General features: G+C 40.1%; 1 protein-coding gene across 1 annotated transcript; it reads left to right on the top strand.

Annotated features, from left to right (window-relative positions):
• Positions 1-2,739: 2,739 nt before the first annotated feature.
• Positions 2,740-17,601, top strand: LOC306845756 (interferon-induced very large GTPase 1-like; the record flags this gene model as incomplete). Its single annotated transcript, XM_079378735.1, has 6 exons — positions 2,740-3,244; positions 3,363-4,096; positions 10,243-10,519; positions 11,356-11,420; positions 12,820-16,099; positions 16,187-17,601. 6 exons carry the CDS (start codon positions 2,740-2,742, stop codon positions 17,599-17,601), a joined length of 6,276 nt encoding a protein of 2,091 aa, XP_079234861.1.
• Positions 17,602-21,490: the final 3,889 nt, after the last annotated feature.

Raw genomic sequence — 21,490 nt, 5'->3', positions numbered from 1 at the left:
AGTTTCCTAACAATATTATACGGACCCGAAAATTTAGCAGATAGAGCAGACCCTGGTATCGGTAGTAATACCACCACTTTATCATCAGGCAGAAAAGACCGTGCAACAGCATGTCTATCAAATCGATCCTTCATCTCCGATTGCGCGTTTGTCAAAAACTTATGCGCCAGATCGCATGCACTATGCAATTTTTCTCGGAATCGACTAACATACTCAAGGACATGTGTTTGCTTCTCTGTCTTACTCTCCATCATCTGATCTTTCAAAACCTTTAACGGTCCCCGAAGAGTATGTCCAAAAACCATCTCGGCCGGACTAAAACCGAGTGATTCCTGCACACTCTCACGTACTGCAAACAATATTAAAGGAATTCCCTCATCCCAATCTTTATTTGTGTCCATACAAAATTTTCGAAGCATGGTTTTTAAAGTCTGATGAAACCTTTCAATTACCCCTTGGCTCTCAGGGTGATAGGCACTAGAAACTCGATGTTCGATGGACAAAGACCTTAATGTTTGGGTAAAAACCCGTGACAAAAAATTGGTACCTTGGTCTGTTTGGACAACTTTAGGAAGTCCAAAGGTAGAAAAGAACTTGATCAACGCCTTCAAAACAACAGGAGCCGTAATCTTCCGTAACGGAATAGCTTCGGGAAATCTGGTCGCTCTACACATAATAGTACAGAGATATTGATTACCTGCCTTTGTTTTCGGTAACGGTCCGACACAGTCAATCAGTACCTCCTCAAAAGCTTCTCCTATAACCGGAATTGGTGACAATGGAGCGGGCGAGATGACCTGATTCGGCTTTCCTGCAATTTGACACGTATGACATGTACGACAAAACTTTGCAACATCACGCTTCAACCCAGGCCAAAAAAATTTTTTTACAAAAATAATTTGTGTCACAAACATCAGTACAACATGATACTTCAGACGGTAGTACAGTCTTCACTAATGCCACACTCTTCGGGGTCTTAGACTGCTGTTTACGTATAAGCACCGGACAGTCAGCAATCAAATGTCCTGGTTTATGGCAGTAAAAACAATTCCCTAACTCTTTCGATTTCGGCATTCCAGCTTTCTCTCGAAAACCTTGAGTTTGAGATGGACTAGTCACACTCTTCTCAGTGCGAGTCACGAAAAATACCCCCTTATGAGTGAGCATGAATTCATCTGCTAACACAGCCGCCTGCGCTAACGAACCAACCTTCTGTTCGTTTAAATAGACAACTACTCTGTCAGATAAACACGCCTTAAACTCCTCAAGCAGAACTAGTTCATCGTAACAACAGAGTATGAAACGAACACCCGCCAAACCCGTGTTAGTTCCAGGAGGAATGCCTTTGCCCATTTTCACAATATTTACGCTTGCAGAAATAAAGGCTACATTTGTTTACATTTTGCAGAACAGACGGAAGAAGATCCGTCAATGTGCTTTTGTTTCGTTATATTCAGATATTCTTTAGCTTTTCCGTGTCAGAGGTTATATACATATATACAAGTATAATACATAATATACTTTAAAATATAATTTAATTCAGTGATGCAAACCAGAATTTTTATCAGCTGTTACTCCAGTTTTCAGAGTCATACGATCTTTCAGAAATCATTGTTTCACAAACCAGTGTCGTTGAAAAAACTGCATATGCTGGTTATGTATGTTTTGAAGCATGGGATGCTGGTTTGAGTTGATTTAAGATGGTCCTTTGCTGGTTTAAGCTGGTCTTTAGCTGGTAATGTGCTGGTCTTAAGATGGTCGGACCAGAACATGACCATCTTAAACCAGCAAATGACCAGCTTAAATCAGCTAAAACCAGCATCCCATGCTTCAAAACATACATTACTAGCATATGCTGTTTTGTTTTCAACAGGGAACAGTTTTGTTGCTTAATATTTTTGTGTTGCTTAATATTTTTTGGAACCTGTGACATTTTGTTCAGGATTCTTTTATGAATAGAAAGCTAAAAAAGAACAGCATTGATAATAAATCAGGCTGAAATTTATTTTGATTTACAGCACTGAAATAAAAGTATTTTGAACGGCAGTGTGTGTGTGTCTATATATATATTTATATATGTACTGTATGTATATATACATTTTATCTAAATATCTATATATCCAAATAAAAATAGACTATTTTCAGTAATATGATCCAAAGTAACTAGTAACTAACTACTTTAGTTTTTTTTTTTATCCGATATTTTTTTCTCTTACTCAAGTAACTATTCAGACTATTACTTTTATTTGAGTAAATATTTCTTCAAGTACTTTTACTTTTACTTGAGTACAGTTTTTGGGTACTCTACCCACCTCTGGTTTTTCCAAATCCATAAGAACTTCATTCATCTTTTGGAACACAAATTAAGATATTTTTGATGAAATCTGAGAGGTTTCTGACCCTGCATAGACATAGACCCTGGTTACTTCAGATATAAAAATGCTGAATTGTCAGGTGATTGTTTTTCTCATTAAAATCATATGATTGCCTATTAATTTAATATATAGTAATACTGTAAAATAATTAGTAATTAGTAAATTATAGTAAAATAATATACTAATGGGGGATTGCGTTTTCTGTATTAGGCTATAATGGGTTGAAAAAGGCGCGCCATGAACTAAAGTATATAGTACATAGACGACATCCTCATTTACTCCCGGAGCCTGGCTGAACATCGCCACCACGTTGCAGAGGTCCCTAAACAGTTACGGAAGTTTACCTGTATCTCAAAGCAGAGAAATGTATATTTCACCAACCCACCGTTCAATCCTTGGATACGTCATCGACAGTGGTGGCATTCGCATGGACGAGGGGAAGGTGGAGGCCATCTCATCCTGGCCCATTCCCACCACCATCAAAGAGTTACAACGGTTCCTCGGATTCTCTAATTTCTACCGCCGGTTCATTCTAAATTACAGTACCATCACCAGTCCGCTCACCGATCTCCTCAAAGGAAAGGCCAAATCTCTGTCCTGGAAGCACGCAGCCACAGAAGCTTTCCACATCCTCAAGAAGGCATTCATCAGCGCATCCCAATCCAGAGGTCCCTTTCATCGTAGAGGTCGTTGCTTCGACCACGGGAGTAGGAGCGGTGCTTTCACAGCAGTAGGGGACTGCCAAAACTCCATCCATGCGCTGCCCGGCGGAAAGAAGTTACAACATCAGCAACCGAGAACTTCTAGCTATCAAACTAGCTCTAGAGGAATGGAGGCACTGGTTGGAGGGAGCTGCACATCCCTTTCTGGTCCTTACTGACCATAAGAACTTACAATATCTCTGTGATGCAAAGTGGCTCAATCCACATCAGGCATGATGGGCTTTGTTCTTCAACCGGTTCCATTTCAAAATTTCCTATCGCCCAGGCCCAAGAAATGTAAAAGCCGATGCTCTGTCCCGTATCTACGCACCTGAGGAAGTACAGGAGGAGGCAGATGAGATCATCCCCGCAGAACTCATCACCTGCCCTATACAATGGACTTCTCCACCAGTCGCCTCCGCAGATCCACCTGCTTCTCCGCCAGGCTGTCCACCTGATCACCAATATGTACCCAGGACTCAACGCACGCCCCTCATTTACTCCACTCACACATCACTGGGCACTGGCCCCCCAGGGGTCAACAACACTCTCTCGTTGCTACGAGACTGCTTCTGGTGGCCCAACATGGCCAGGGATGTGAGAAGGTTTGTGCAGGGTTGCCCTGACTGCGCCATCTCCAAGAGTCACCGTCATCTTCCAGCCGGTAAACTCCTTCCATTACCCACACCCAACCGCCCATGGTCACACCTAGGAGTAGACTTCATCACAGATCTACCGGCCTCTGATGGTAACACTTGCATCCTCGTCATCATTGACCGCTTCTCAAAGTTTTGCCGTCTTGTTCCCCTCACAGGCCTTCCCACAGCACTCCAGACAGCAGAACTTCTTTTTAACAGAGTCTTCCGATATTATGGCATCCCAGAAGACATTGTGTCAGACAGAGGACCACAGTTTATTTCAAGGGTTTGGAAGGCCTTCTTTTCGCTCTTAGGTGTGACCGTAAGCCTATCCTGCTATCACCCGCAGTCAAATGGGCAAGCCGAACGCAAAATCCAGGAGGTAGGGTGCTTCCTGAGAACCTTCTGCCACGGCCACCAGGACTCTTGGAACCAGTTCCTAGGCTGGGCCGAGTACGCCCAGAATTCTCTATGACAGGCCTCCACTGGACTCACTCCCTTCCAGTGCGTGCTCGGTTTCCAGCCTCCTCTATTCCCTTGGTAGGGGGAACCATCAGATGTCCCTGCGGTCGATTACTGGTTCTGAGAGAGCGTGAGAGTCTGGGACGCAGCCCACCATCAGCTGCAGCAGAATGAATGCTTATGGACAACATTGGGAGATAATGAAATATGAAATTAGGAACTTAGCTATTTCAATGGGGAAATCCATAGCTTTAATTAAAAGACAAAAAGAATATAAGGTTATTGAAGAAATAATGCGATTGTCTAGTAAAGGTGATCTGAATATGCAGGAATTAATAGATTTATCATCATTACAAGAACAACTGGATAGCATTTACAAAGAAAAAGCAGAGGGTGCATTTATCAGATCAAGATATAAATGGTTGGAACAGGGAGAAAAAACACACTAAGTGTTTTGACGCGATCGACCCAAGTTCGAATCCACATGTTGACAAACTTTTTTTCCTCCCTTTTCAAATCTCATCGCATCGGAAAGGCATTTATTGTCAATAAAAATGAAGGAAATAATCAAAAAGTTAAATAAAGTATCGGGTCGGGTTAGGGTAGGTGTAGGGAGGGCTTTATTGACCCAGTAAGGTGGCATCCATTTAATAGCCTAATTTGAATTAAAACTATAATTTACACTCAATACGTAATTATTGCGTACTGTTTTATAATGTACTACAATACTGAGGTGCAGATAATTGTCACTATTTGCAATAAGTAGTATAAATAGCAGAACATCTTGCTATTTTCACTTAGTTTAAATAGAATCCATTGCTAATTTGTAATGCAAATAGCCGCTGCGGATGAATTCCTCCTTCTTCCGGTCTTCGGACTTTCCGCTCCATCTTTTGTCTTTTTTGAAGATTTTCTTGTGTCTCCGCTGCAATGATTCTACAGGCAAATCATCGAAAGGAATTTCCAGTTCACGTTTTATTCACATATGTGGGGATTAGCCAGTAAATTGAATATCACTTATAGTATTTTCCCTTACAGCCTACATCTATTATGTTGCCTTGTTTATCTAAAAGTGCACTTTTCCTTTTTTTAAACCTAGCTAAAAGCCATGGGTTTGAAGCACAGTAGACTTTAATTATATCTATTTATGGTGAAATTACTACATTTCTGTGGCAATTCATGTTCATTTTTACCTCGAACAATTCACTGTCACATTAATTCAGCACGTGCAGCACATCAAAAACAGAATCTGTTCGGAAACGATCTGCACTGCTGCAGATAAACCGCTGCTGGACCGCAGCCATACATGGCTGCGGAAAAAATACGCATTGCATACGGTGCACATGTGAAACAGGCGTAAGCAGAGCAACTTGAAACCACAGAGGGAGACAGAGGCGTCATACCCATTCAATGAAGAGGTCTTCACGGGTCCTGGAGCCGAAAACCCGAGGTCCAATACTTCTACGAGTGCCTCGGACACGGGTCGGGTTCGATATTAGCAGCCTCGGGTCTCGGGTAATTAAAATAAGGCAGCGGCTATTTACACCAAGTGCAAATAGCATATTTTTTTAGTGACAGATGCTATTTACACCAAGTGCAAATAGCATATTTTTTTAGTGACAGATGCTATTTACACCAAGTGCAAATAGCAATGGATTCTATTTACACTATGTTAAAATAGCAAGGTTTTCTGCTATTTATACTACTTATTGCAAATAGTGGCAATTATCTGCACCTCAGTATTGTAGTACATTATAAAACAGTACTCAATAATAACTTACCGAGTGTAAATTATAATTTTAATTCAAATTAGGCTATTAAATGGATGCCACCTTATTGGGACAATAAAGCCCTCCCTACACCTACCCTAACCCTACCCGATACTTTATTTAACTTTTTGATTATTTCCTTAATTTTTATTGAAAATAAATGCCTTTCTGATCAGGGCCGGATTCAGCCACTAGGGGGTGCAGGTAGAATATCAGGGGGGGCAAGTCATTTTTGGGGTGTCAAATCCCCCCAAACCCCTAAAATGCATAGAAATCTATACTAACTATACTATGGGAACAGAGCCATGTTCCCACTGTGTTACCTACAGCACTTGTGAATTAGCAAGCGGTACACATGTGGATGTCTGGGCTGCAGGAGCCGACCGGGCAGCGGAGAACATTAATGTTCCGCCTGATGAAAAATTTACAGAGAACTCCAGCGTTACCATACGAGGGAAAAAAAACAAAGAGATTTAAACATTAAAATAAAATAAGCCTTCACACACAGAATATAACCTAGCAGTCAAAAATCCCCCCCCACACACACACCTGATTCTGGTCTGATTCTAAACAAAATAATTAACATCTGGCTTGACACTGCTAATAGCTTAGCATTTCATTTAGTTTATGTTGTCTTTGAAAGCTGCTCTAATTTGCACCAAGGATTTAAACAAAAATGTATCTATATTCTGTTTGATTTTTTGTTTTAAAAAAACAATTATTCTGATAATTTGTTGTTGGTTCCTAGCTAATTCATTTCATATTGACAATACTATCTTTTGAAACTTGAAAACCTTCACTTTTTGTTTAGTTTGTAATATGTGTGGATGGGCTGGGAACGACGGGGGCTGCGGTGCTTGTGCAACTAGAACTAGGTGTACTGGTACTGGACTGGGCACGGGGGTTAGAAATTGTAGCGAGACGAGGAGCAGTATCACCCGACGAGCCGGGTGATTCGGTCTCTGCTGCAGCTAATGCCCTAGCAGCCTCGTTGCTGCTGCCAGTGCTAGCTTTAGCAACCAGAAATCGGCGCATACTCGACTCGTCACTCGGTGCAAATTACAAGAGAAAAGCGATAGAGAGATATGGAGGGAATGAGAACACGCTTACAGAAAGAGTAACCAAATAATTTCAGTGACTGACGGCGAAGGAAACTCAAAACAGGGGCTGAGCTCAGCTGACGACAGTGTGTCTGCGTGCTCCGCTCTGCAGTGACTGACTGAGACGTGAAGCTCAGCAGGTTCACCACAAGCCGGTGAAGCGACTGGCCACGCCCTCCCTATGCATCTACCAATCAGTAGCTACTTTGAATGAGGGATAGAGAGCAGAGAGCGCTCACTCTGACCATTTTTCTTGAAATATTTTTTAAATTTGGGATCTTTGCATGCCATCACGTTTGGGGGGGCAGTCACGGCATTTGGGGGGGCATTGCCCCTCCTTGCCCATGCCTATATCCGGCCCTGTTTCTGATGCGATATGAGATTTGAAAAGGGAGAAAAAAATGTTTGGCAAAAGGTGGGCTCGAATTCGGGTCGCTCGCGTCAAAAGGCATGCGCCTTACCATCTACGCCACTGAAACTGATGTTGAACTAGCTTCTTTTTTTAATGTTGACTAACCCAATCACACGTTAGTGGGCGGAGTTAGTGTAAATCGCCTTTGCCAACAAGATGGGCTATTTGCACTTAGTGTAAATAGACACTCCGTTAAAATAAACGTGCTTTTCTCAAATGGACCCGATTAGACCCGAATTCTTTTAAACTTTCCCGGATGCGTAGCCTTGTGCGTTCATGCGTTCATTTTTGAGAAACGCACGTAAAAAAAGGAAACATATGTTTGTAACCTCAGAAATCCATCTTGAAGTGAAGTGACATTCAGCCAAGTATGGTGACCCATACTCGGAATTCGTGCTCTGCATTTAACCCATCCAACGTGCGCACACACACACAGCAGTGAACACACACACACACCCGGAGCAGTGGGCAGCCATTTATGCTGCAGCGCCCGGGGAGCAGTTGGGGTTTCGGTGCCTTGCTCAAGGGCACCTCAGTCGTGGTATTGAGGGTGGAGAGAGCGCTGGACATTCACTCCCCCCACCTACAATCCCTGCCGGCCCGAGACTCGAACCCACAACCTTTGGATCACGAGTCCAACTCTCTAACCATTAGGCCACGACTTCCCCATCTTATAGATATGAGATCTATCAGGAAAATCCACTCACTTCTTTACACTGTGTGTCAATGCAAAGCTTTTCTTTTTTGTGTGCAGAAGCCCTTCACCGGAGATGAGGTAAATAATGTTGCAGACAAGCAAATCTATGATTTATTAACCTATCGATTGAATTTTTATGAAACTATCAGGTTTATATTTCAAATCCACTGGTTACAATTGAAAGCCAAACTCAGAAATAAGATGTATCCATCAGGCAGGCAAAGATATAAAGTAATAGGCTAATAAATAAGTAAATAAAATGAATGAAAGTAATGGAGCAGTGGCCAAATCAGTCAGCAGGACCCCGGGATTTTTCCGGACCGATGCAGAGCAGGCTGTGTACAGGGATGGGCAGTTCATGTTCTACTCATATTGCTATAGACCTTTTATATTTTTATAATATTTTCGACTTTATTCTCAAAATATTACGACTTTAGTCTCGTAATTTAAATTTTTTTTTTTCATTTTTAACGAGGCACTAAAACGCCGTCGTAAAATCCAGTATAATTAATTTTTATTTTTTTTACAAAATATAGTTTTTAAAATGATATTATATAACTGAAAGCCTTGATATATATCTGAAAGCTAAATGGAGCCTCCGGTTGGTGTAGTTTTAAAGATTTCACATTTTGAGCTCAGTTCAGAATCTCCATAGCGTTTAATAGGCCCATCTAGTGGCAGAAAATATAAATGCATTTTTTTGTTATTTTTTTCCAGCCAGATGGCCTCAGAGACACTTAGTGACCTAGTTCCTGATGGATCATGATTTTTAAAGTAGAAATTGTGTCTTTGTTTGTTTTTTTTGTGTGAAAAAATTCCAGAATTTAAGAAAAATAAAAGAAAAAAATCACCAAAAGTAATAACAAAACCTACATAAATAATTAGAAAGAAAAAAAAATAACAAAAAAAAAAAATTCAAGACTGAAAAAAAAAACTGTAGTGTTGAAGGCTTTCGGGTAATTTTGACCCACGAGGGACACTTTTGTTATAGGTTCGGGAAGGACGGATGAGGGTTTTAATTATCTAGTTTACTCCTCTTGTAGGTGGGGGAGTGAATAACCAACACTCTCTCCACCCTCAATACCACGACTGAGGTGAGACCCTTGAGCAAGGCACTGAACCCCCAACTGCTCCCCCAAGCATTGTCTGCCCACTGCTCTGGGTGTGTGTTCACTACTGTGTGTACACTTGGATGGGTTAAATGCAGAGCACAAACTCAGAGTATGGGTCACCATACTTGGCCACACACCACTTCCCTTTCCCTTTTCCTGTTTATAAGCCCTGTGTTCCCTGAGTCTGGTGTCAGCTGTTATACGTCATTCCTTGTGTTCTGTGTCTCCTGCAACTCCTATGTTCTAGCGACTGGATTAATAAATGTTGATAGATGAAAGATTCTCTTGTCTCCTCGTTCCCGGTCTCCAGCGAACGTGACAGAACAGCTGACCAGTGACCGTTACCTCTGCGCCGGTTTCCCCCGTTTATTTTTTCCCTGTTTTTTAAAAAGTTTTTTGGTTGTTCCTGTTTTTTCCCGCGGCGATGGAAGTCACCGCTCGTTTCATCGCCCTTGCCCGCCTAGATCTCTCCCATTCGACCTATATTCCTGGGAATTCTGCAGGCTCGCCGCGGCGACGGCACTTGATGATGCCACCATTCTCTCGCTGTTCTGGCACGGGGCCAATTCCCATCATCCCGTGGACCTCCCAGACACCACAGGACTAAGATGGAGGGAAGGGATCCTCCGGTGTCTGGAGAGTGTCCTGCCCCGAGCCAGAACCAGCCGTTGTCCGCGGCTCTCCCAAGCCCGCCGTCTGCGGGGAAATTAATGCCGCTGTCCGCGGCTCTCCCAAGACCGCCATCTGTGGGGAAATTAACGCCGCCATCTGCGGCTCTCCCAAGCCCGCCATCTGCAGGGAAATTAACGCCGCCGTCCGCGGCTCTCTCAAGCCCGCCGTCCGCGGGGAAATTAACGCCGCCATCCGCGGCTCTCTCAAGCCCGCCGTCCGCGGGGAAATTAACGCCGCCATCCGCGGCTCTCCCAAGCCTGCCGTCTGCGGGGAAATTAATGCCGCTGTCCGCGGCTCTCCCAAGCCCGCCATCTGCAGGGAAATTAACGCCGCCGTCCGCGGCTCTCTCAAGCCCACCGTTCGCGGGGAAAGCAACGCCGTTGTCCACGGCTCTCCCAAGCAAGCCTGCAAGTTCATGAAGCAAGCCTGTCATTCACGGCTCCCTCCAGGCCAGTGCCAGCGCCCGGACAGCACCCTACATAGCCCGCTCCTCAACAGCGCCCTCCTGTGCCCGCCTCTCCAGAGCCCGTTCCTCCAGTGTCCTCGCTTCCAGAGCGCCCCCAAGAGTCTACGCTTCCCAAGTGCCCGCTCTTCCAGAACGCCAGCCAGATCAAGCCTCTACTTTCCCCAATTAATTTTTTTGGGGGGGGGGGGGGGGGGGGGGGGGTAGTAGGGTTCTGTTATATGTCATTCCTTGTGTTCTGTGTCTCCTGCGACTCCTATGTTCTAGCGATTGGATTGATAAATGTTGTTTGATGAAAGATTCCATTGTCTCCTCTTTCCCGGTCTCCAGTTTCCTTATAAAGGTCCAGAAATTTATTGACTTTTTTGTGTCTGTGTTAATTATATGATGTCATTACGTTGCTGTCTTGCAGCCAGCCAATCGCTGCATTGCTGATCGTGGTTTCGAGTATTGATACATCTGCCCTTTTTGGGGACCACGAGAACACGCAGTAATCTTAGACAACTTAATCCAGACATTTTAATCAAATCTGCAAATTTGTTTGAAGAACCAAATTAACCAGAGATCATTTATCACAATTAGAAGATCTGGCATCTTTCAAATCATTTCAGATGTATTAAGCAAGGTACGAAGAATGGACCCCTGGTTACTCGTGCTTTATTTTTAAAGACTCTTTATTGGATTCTCGTTTGTGTATTCTATCTGTCCTTCAGCAACACTTTGTAACACATATCAGATGAGGAAACTCAGGTGTTTATGTTAATGCTGTTATTCGTGATATAGTAGTCAATTAATTCTGTCCATTAAAGGAATCATTTAATATTCCTTATGCCATATGAATTGCTCAGTAAATGGCAGATAAAAACTTAGGTGGTTACAAACTAACCAACACAAAGTCTACCCACTCTGCAATAATTATGTAGAATTAACATTTACTTTCTTTTTTCTTACAAGATCAAACCAGAACTGTTGAAGACAACATGGACAACACAACCACAAAAGAAAAAGAGAGAGACAGGGTAAGTTCTGTGTGAAGTGTAAACTAACCACTGAAAACACTTGGCTATATGGGATATATATATGTTTTTTTTTAATTGTTGCAAGTTGCAAGCTAATGCTAAACTTTTGCTTCACATCAATCTACAGTACATACCCCATAATGCCAAAGAGATGAAGGGTGCAGATGTTGAAAATAGTGGTCATACAAAAGTCTGTTGAATCATACAAAAATAGTTTATTCTCACTATATAAATCAGTTATGAGAGAAACTAAGTGGAACAAATTCATTGCCCAGGGGAAGAAAAATGTACAGTGTTTTTGTAAGTGTATTTACTTCTCATTAGCGTTTAGAGCAGTTGTTGTTGCTAGGAAAGGCTTGTTTTGTTTACTGTGTGGAGACGTGCTGATATGGCGTTTGGTCTTGTACTGTATCGCGTCCCTTGTCAGTGTCGTGGCTTGCTTGGCCGTTTGTTGTGATAAACAGGAAAGTTGGTTCAGTTTAATTCAATTAGTATTTTGCTATACGAGTATAAAAAAAGCTTAGTTTACCACAGCAGCCATCGCGGCAGCACTCGTGTGAAGACCGAAGAGTGTAAAGACCATCGACTCTACCGTGCGACTCCACTATACAGGGACACCGGCAAGGGATATAAGTATCGTATAGTATATTTATTTCTCCTCTTTACTACTACTATGTGTAAGTAAGTTGTTGTATTTTTAGCATGTGTGTTTGGCTCAGTGTTATTTTTTTAGGATTACTGATAAACTAATGTAGTTTGATTTGTATTTGTTATCTATTTTAATTTTAGTTAAAGTTGTTGTAATGTTTGTCATTTTATTAGTTTTTTTTTATTTATGTCTGTATAGGTTTTTTTTAATTAAGTTTTAGGTTTATTTAATTTGAGTTATTTTAGTACTTCAATTATAATTAGTAATAATATTTCCAATAATAATTAGAATCATAATTATACTCATACCTTTTTGTTCCTTTAATATTTTGAATTGTTTTTAGCTTTATTTTTTGTTTTCATTTAATGTTAAGTTTTGAGAAATTTAGTTGTATGCATTTTTATTTAATTTCTTTATTTTTAAATGTGCATATATAGTATTTTTAAAGTTTTAGCTTTTAGTGTTGGATCTGTTTTAGTTGTTTTAATATTACAATTGATTGCTTCTGTTTTCTTCATTTGTAAGTCTCTTTGGATAAAAGCGTCTGCTAAATGACTAAATTAAATAAATTAAATAAATGTACAGGCAATACTGCTGCACATCTATACCTCTAAATTTAAATTGTTTTATAAAAGTATCCAAGTGTAAGCTCTTGATCACGTCTGACTGAAGGATAAAGCTATATGGTGTCTGGAAATCTGTTTGCAGAAAATATCCTGTTAGACAAATGACTGTTAGTTTATTTTACAGGCCAAAACAGCCAAAGACCTTGGAACAAGAGGAAAAGAACTGAAAAAAGAAGTAGAGGGACCTTTTCACAGACTTCAACTTGAAGCCAAGTTCAACTATAAACTGACAGCTTCAGATGTTCTTCAGATAACTGCACATTCATTGCAGTCCCATGGGTCTTGTACTGAGGAAGAACTGGTTCACATGTTCTTACAGAGACTACTAATGATGAACTATAAAGCCAGAAGTATCACTGTTACAGAAACTACTAAGCATCACAATGAAAAACAACAAAAAGCCAAACAATCATCTGAAGACACTGTTGATGTGTTTAGTGAACTTTTTGAAGAACCATCTTTGTCTGATGAAAGAAAGAGCAACACAGACCCTATTCACCCGATGGATGTTCAGATGGCTGTGTTTCATTGTGCTGATGGCTTCCTGAAGCAGCTGATGGTCACTAAACTGTCTCAGTGCCGATACGCTCTGCCTCTGCTTGTTCCTGATCCATTCACACAACAGATTGAGTTTCCTCTCTGGACATTTAGAGAAATTAACCAGAGCTGGAAGATAAAAAACAACAACAATGAAATCATAAGCAAAACTGAGCCGGTCTGGAAGGCAGCAACTCCAATGGTGTTCTTCTTCAGGTTTGGCTCTGTGTCCTCATCCAAGTCTCAGCTGATGAACAGTCTGATCAATGAGAGACACCACACGTTCTTCCACAGACACTGTCCAGGCAGCAGCAGAACCAGAGTCCTGATGGACGGAGTGGTGGAGATCGCCTGGTTCTGCCCTTCTGGGACACATGATGATAAATTCACCAACCGCGTTGCCTTCTGTAATCTACACGGTGATGCAGGAGAACATGAGAAACAGCTGGATATAATGACTAAAGAGGCCTCAGTCAATGTTGTCGTCTTACCACAGCTCAGCAGGAATGACGAAGGAATGACAAAAATCCAAAGCCTTTACAAGGACCCAAAGCCACTGATTTGCCTTCTTCCTGAAAATGATTTAGCTCTCACTGAGCAGAGGAATGGAAAATATAAAATTGGTTTGAAAGACAGAGGTCAGGCAAATATATCTGAAGATCTCAGAGAAGCCATTAGAAATTGTCTCTCAGAATCATCTTCCACTTTCAGACTTGAAGACGTGTCCAAACACTCAGAAATCAGAGTAGATGAGGAAGATGATGATGACTGCAGGAGAGGAAAGGAGGCAGCACAGCAAATGATAGGTTTACTAAAGAAAAAAGAGCTGACAAAAGTCAAATACTTATTTCTGCCCTGTCAGGGCGAACTGTGGCATCAGTGGTGTAAGATGAATAAAGAACTAAATCGACCTCAGGGAGATAACCCAGACATGGAAATTAGTAAAAAAAAAATTGAGATGATGAAAATCCGTGAACAGCAGCATAAAGCTCCCATCAGTGAGTTTATACATTTATTCATGAAACAAATGAACTCACATGATGCAAATAAGTCAATGTTTTTTCTTAAATGGCTCAGAATCCTCCTGGATGAACATACCTCAGCTGATCTGTCTGATCTACTTCACAATTATAATAGAACATGGACAGAAGTCTCAAAACTAAGTAAGAGCAGTAATAAATCTGCAGAACTGTTGCCAAAACAAACAGAACTTGTGAAATTATCTAAGAAACTTCAAGATGCAACATTTGGTTTGGAGCACATCATGAGGGAGATCGGTCAGATCTATGAATCATGTTCATCTGTGAAGGAGAACATGAAAGACTTGAAGATTAACTTCTCTTCTCTCCCGAGTGTTGCAGCAGAGATGATGATCTCTGGATTTCCACTGGAGCTGATGGATGGAGATACTGCTCATGTTCCTGTGATCTGGATCTCTGCTGTTCTGGATAAACTCATCCAGAAACTGGGAGACCAGAGAGTCTTTGTTCTGTCGGTTTTAGGGCTTCAGAGCTCTGGGAAATCCACCATGCTGAATGCAATGTTTGGACTCCAGTTTGCGGTCAGCGCTGGCAGGTGCACCAGAGGAGCTTTCATGCAGCTGGTCAGAGTCTCAGATGCGGTGAAAACACAGATGAACTTTGACTATATTCTTGTTGTTGATACTGAAGGTCTTCGTGCTCTAGAACTGGCTGGAAGTTCAACAAGACATCATGACAATGAATTGGCCACATTTGTTGTTGGTCTTGGAAATCTGACATTAGTCAACATCTTTGGAGAAAACCCGTCTGAGATGCAGGACATTCTTCAGATTGTGGTTCAGGCCTTCATGAGAATGAATGAGGTCAGACTGCATCCCAGCTGTGTGTTTGTGCATCAGAACGTTTCAGACGTCACAGCTGGAGAGAAAAACATGGAGGGAAGGAGACGACTGCAGGAGACACTAGATAAGATGACAAAACTCGCTGCTGAAGGTGAAGTCAGTAATGCAGAATGTTTCAGTGACGTCATTGCATTTGATGTACAGAAGGATGTGGTGTATTTTGCTCAGCTCTGGGAAGGCACCCCACCCATGGCACCACCAAACCCTTCATATTGTGAAAACATTCAAGACCTTAAGAAAACTATTCTCTCTCATGTCTCAAAATCAAATGTCATAATGCTGACAGACATGAAACGTCACATTACAAATCTCTGGGAGGCTTTGCTGAATGAAAGCTTTGTGTTCAGCTTTAAAAATGCCCTGGAGATCGCCGCATACAGGAGATTGGAGACAGAATACAGTAAGTGGACCTGGAGTCTTAGGAAGGCCATGCTGGAAACTGAAAACAAACTACAGAACCAAATAGAAAATGGAGCAATCAAAGAGGTTCATGAAACACATCTTCAAGGAAAACTAAATGTAAAAAGTGCAGAAGTTAATAAATCTATGTCAGAATTCTTTGAGAAAGACCCCAATGCCAATATACTGATTCAGTGGCAAACATCTTTTGAAATAAAAGTTTCACACATACAGGAAAACATTATTAGGGAAACGCAGAGGAAACTGAATGAGGTGCTTCAGCAGCGAGTCCTAAAGAAAAAGATTGATGATCAGAGGACACAAAATGAAAACGCTCTCCTTGAGAAGGCCAAAAATCTTGCCTTAACTCTTAAAGTTGCCTTAAAACTCAAAGACGAAGACAAAGGAAATGATGATAAAATCCTGCAAAACAGGTTTGGTGAGTTTTGGGACAACTGGGTGAAAGAGATTATCAAAAAGATACCTCAAGTCGAACACATTGACATTTTAAGAGATCTGAGGGATCTCCTCAGAGACATCAATGAAAGTTCCTCTGTACTAGAACACTGGACAGAAAGCACACAATGTGATGTCTTGGAGTTGTCAAGCTATTCAGACTATGTACAGGTTAAAAAAAACAAAATTACAAAACAAATTACAAATGTATTTACAGGTACAAGGACTGAATATTCTAAAGAGGATGACAACCAAATAAGAAACTTGCTTGCAGACATTGCTCAACAAGCAAACAAAATGATCATATCACATAACATTGCAAAGATGGGCTACAACAAAAGCTGCATTCAAGAACTCATTGATCTCATCAAGGCAAAATTAATAGACTATGAGCAAAGACAACAGAAATATATGTTCAAGAAACACTTCTTCAATGATCTGGTACTTTCCATATGCAAGAAAGAACAAAAGACATTCACTGAACAACACAAAATGTTTAAGGAAGCCAATGACCCTGTTCTCTATTTAAAAAAAAAAAGAGAAGAATATTACAGAATTTTCCAGAAATACTGTCAGGGAGCAACATCAGCTGCCATTATAGGAGAGATCATCTGTAACAAACTGAAAGAACCCATTCAGCACAGTGTCTACAAAAAAACTGCCCGTGATTTGGCAGATAAAATGAAGACAAACTGTGAATCACTGAATGGAAACAGATCTAATCTGGAGAAACACATCCTGAAGAGGCTGGCAGAAAAGGAGGATTTTCAGGCGTACATCACCTACATTCATAAACCCAAAGAACACTTCAAGAGTTTCATCAGAGATGAAGTCAATCAGTACATAAATGATAACTTCAACATCAGTGTTCTGCCAAAGTTAGATGATGATTTAAGGCAGAAAGAGAATCAGATCATAGAAGCAGTGCAGAGAGCATCTAAAGGGGTTGAAGAAAACAGTGGAGATGCTGATCTGTGGTTGAAGATTTTCATGCAGAATTTATCAGATGTGCTGATTTTCTCTGAAAAGGACCTTAAAGGAGTGAGTCGTGATGATGTTGATGTAAAACTTCTAGCCGAGGTAATAAGAAAAGAACTTCCTTCTATAGTTTCTGACATGAGCAAGGAATTCAGTACAGAATCTTTTCTACAGAAGCTGGAATATAAGGACAAGCCTGATGAGATTCTAAATGAACACCTCTGTACATGCTGTTGGGTTCAGTGTCCGTTCTGTAAAGCCATCTGCACCAACACAGCAGAAGACCATAAACCACAACCTCACAATGTTCCTTTCCATCGACCCGACGGACTGAATGGGTGGCATTATAGAGGAACACAATATCTTTGTGCAGACTTTTGCACAACTCTAGTAACAAGTACTAAGAGATTTTATCCAACTCATGAATCTAAAGAATCCATTCCATATAAAGATTACAAATCAGCAGGAGGTGTTTATGCTGAATGGAGCATCACCCCTGACCTCACTGAGCTGTCGTACTGGAAGTGGTTTGTCTGCAGATTTCAGAAACAGCTGGAAAATAAGTACAATAAAAAATTTCAGGATCGGGGTGAGATCCCAGATGAATGGAAAAACCACTTCAAACCGAATGCTATTGAGAGTTTAAACTTCTAAACAAGCATAATGAATAATGAATGAGTGAAGAAAATTAATTATTCTTTTTGTTCTTGAAATTAAATCTTTATGAATAATATTTTAGTTCAAGAACACCTTTGAAGAAAATCCTGTTAGGGTTAGGTTATAAAAGCTATAAACTGTATTTACTACTAATTATTAGGTGCAACTAATCACTTTATAATTTGGTGATGTGAATTTTTGCTTTTGATAACAGTAGAATTTTTTTTTTACTTGTTTCTTTGACATTTCAAGAGTATCTTTTTCTTATCTCATTGTTATTAGCAATAATGACTAGTTTCTAAATGTATACAAAATACTTGTAAAACAACAGTAAATTAAAACAACAGTAAATTAATAATTATTTTGTCACTTTGACTGTTGTGCTAACACGAAGGAGGATTAATAAATATTAACGTGTGTGCCTTAAATTAGCTTGAGAAAGCCAACTTACTGATCTTCTACTTAAGCTTATTATTAGTGGTGTTTGAGAAGCAAACAGTATTGGGCTAGTTACTCAAAGCATGTAATATATTACTCATTACTAGTTACTAGGGGTGTGACGAGACACTTATCCCACGAGACGAGACATGAGACTGGGTTCACGAGAACGAGACAAGATTTTTAGACTAAAAAAAGTATTTTATTCAACTGAAAAACACAAAATGAAAAAAATGTAGATGCATTAATTTATGAAATTAAACTTCTATTTTAATTCATTATATGCAGTAATAAACAACATGTAAACTAGAGCTGCACGATTCTGGATAAATTGAGAATCACATTTTTTTTTAAATGGCAGATCACGATTCCCTCACAATCGTGAAACTAAACTCCTGAAACTCATTTTTTTGAAAACTAAACAAAATAACGAAATTTACTAGTGGTTCTGAAAAAACGTTCATTGCTTAAGTCTTTTAAAAATATACATTCATTTGAAAAAAAAAAAAGTCAGTGAAGGAGTCAGTATTCATAAAGGCTTGTTTCACTATTGGAATCTCCTGAATCACGGGTGTCAAACTCAATTCCTGGAGGGCCGGAGCCCTGCAGAGTTTAGATGCAACCCTAATTAAACCCACCTGATCCAACTAATCAAGTCCTTCAGGCTTAACCTGTTAACCTTCGCCCCATTGTGGGCCTCATAGGTGAAAATAACCTACCTGAATTAAAATGGTAACAGTTTGTGACAAAGTGTGCTTACACAAACAAATTAGGTATCTTTGGAAAGAAGACACTCTCGGCTTTACTATCCATCATCCAGGGTTGATAATGCTCAAAAAGATAAAAAGTTATACACACTGACGTGCCTTGAAAAATATTTTTCCACACGGAATGTTTTTTTATTTCATATACAAATACATGAAATAAGTCCTGGAGCAATCCAGAAAAGTAATGGATCGAAAGCCACATGTCTCATGAGTTTATATTTCTATTTATTTATAGAAGAAGATACCATGAAAAATTAGATTCCTGCAATATTTTTTCTGAAACTATTTATAGTGCCCCCACCCCCCTGTTTGAGGAAAAATAACCACCAAATGGATTTCAGAATTATACAAGCTATTTTAGTCATTATACATGTTCCTGCATAGTTTTTCAATTATAAAATAATAGACAGATTTATTTGAGCACTAAAAAATACAAAAATAATTATTTGAGTAATAAAAAAAGGGAAAAAAATAGAAAAAGAATGCTTTGTATATAGTATGTATACTGAAGTATTCTGATTGCCAGACCTGAAGTGATATTGCCAGACATGGTCATAGAGTCAGTAAACACACGCTGATGTGCTTCCATTCAGATGATGATCATACAGATGGGCCATATAATCAATAATAGCTGATCAATGAATCACAATGATAGCCGTCATAGAGTCGGTAATAAACACGCTGATGTGCGTCCATACATATTATAATCATGCAGATACGGCCACATTCCCCACACAATACACACACACACATATAAAAAATGTAGAAGAAAAAAAAACATTTTTTTATGGATAAAGCAGATCGCTAAGTTACGCCCCGCTCAGATGACAGTGTCATAGCCCGCGTCAGAGCTGGCAGGAGGGAGCGCCAAATTCAAATAATCTATATTCCGCTTTTCTGAGACTTTTTTCCGTAGACGGTCTCATTCTGTTTGTAAAACTGTATGCTACAGCACCGTGTTGTTTTTTTTATTACCAAGACGCTGTTTTTGAGCGTAATTTATTCCATAACAGACGCGAACAATAACTCCGGAAGAAATGAAACGTAAACAAAGGAATATTCATCCTTATTACAACGTTATTGTTTCGCTGGACTAAAAGTGCTCGCTGGTATGTTGTTCTGTGGACCCTTACCTCTCTAACTAAACTGGGATTTCAGCAGTGGACGCGTTTGTGGCTCGTTATTACAATGATAAAGGTACGTACGGCTTTTTTACTCTGCGTGTTTTGATGTGTACTGCTTACACAAATGTAGCAAATACATTCCTTATAAGCTTTCCATCGAAAAACAGTGATCTGTCGTCGATGCTTGAGGCTTAGACCCTCAGAATGATATATAGTTTGTCAAGATTAACTTTGTCCCGTTTCATTTATTCTATTAGAAAACAATGACACATGCAAACAAAGAGCGTTCAGTGCGACGTCACTCTGGTGAACGTTTTGAAAACTGCATAGTATGCGTGTTGGAGCAGGGTTGGAACAAAACTCTGCAGGGCTGCTGCCCTCCAGGAATTGAGTTTGACAATGATTCAATATCAAATACATTTTTTAAACGGGTTGTCACCACCTCCTGGCGGAAGATAAGTGTTAAAATACAAGTGTGAAGATATTTTCGTGTTTATACCCAAACTATAAACTTTTATCCCAGTAGGCCTACTTCTGTTATTTAAATGTCTGTAACAGAAATAATGATGCGTGGTTGAAAAGACTATTTGTGTTGCTCTTTCTGGATCAGCCAGCAGCAGCATGATTGCAGATGTCTTTAAGACATGATGTAAAACTGATGTTAGTGGAGGTGTGAGCAGCGTCTGTTTTGTCGCCAACCATATCAATGAAGAACAGCATTCACATCGGAAGCGTGATGATGGTCGGCCCTCTGATTCATTAACATGGGAAGCGACAAAACATGCTTCTCACGATCCACTGACACTCGCAATGTTAAACAGTCATAATACACATAGCTGAATCGTTGTCATTCAGGAATAAGATCGCGTGGGTGTTTGAAGCAAGATCGCAATTTTTAAAAGATGAATGGTGCAGCTCTAATGTAAACACTGCAAAATGTTTTGCGAGGATATGGTCAAGTTGGTCAAGAGAGACCAGTCGGATCTTGCGGGATCTTGTCACATCCCTACTAGTTACTCCTTTCAAAAGTAATATTGTTACTTTACTTATTACTTTTTGGCAACAGTAATTAGTTACACTACTAGTTACATGACTGTTTCTTCACACCCCACAGAAGGTATAACTGTGTATCTTCCAAATAAAATTATTCTAGAATGTTACTAATAACATTTCTTTCTCATCATTTGACCAAAATCCACGTTGGATCGCAGTCGGAAGTTATTACAAACACTCAATAGTGATTAATAGTGACATTCAAGCAGAAGTGCTGTATTAATCTCATTAACTATCATGTGTAGCTTGAAGCTATTGTAATTTCTCAGTTACGATTATATTTCATTATGTATTTGATCAAATCACATAAGTTTGTAAGAAACGGTTTAATTTTCATTTTTAATTATAGTAATATAATGTACCACTCGCTCAGAGGGATGTGGGTGGGATGTAATGGCAGAGTAAAGAGCCACAACTTACACAACAGTGCTCAGATCATCTTTTTTCTTGACAAAATCAATATAATGCAATATTTCCATCTGCTGAATGTAAGCTTTTCCATAT

Source organism: Barbus barbus, assembly GCF_936440315.1.
Source record: "Barbus barbus genome assembly, chromosome: 26".
NCBI classification, from domain to species: Eukaryota; Metazoa; Chordata; class Actinopteri; order Cypriniformes; family Cyprinidae; genus Barbus; species Barbus barbus.
The sequence above is the reverse complement of the archived record's forward strand: the minus strand, read 5'-3'. Positions and strand labels throughout refer to the sequence as shown.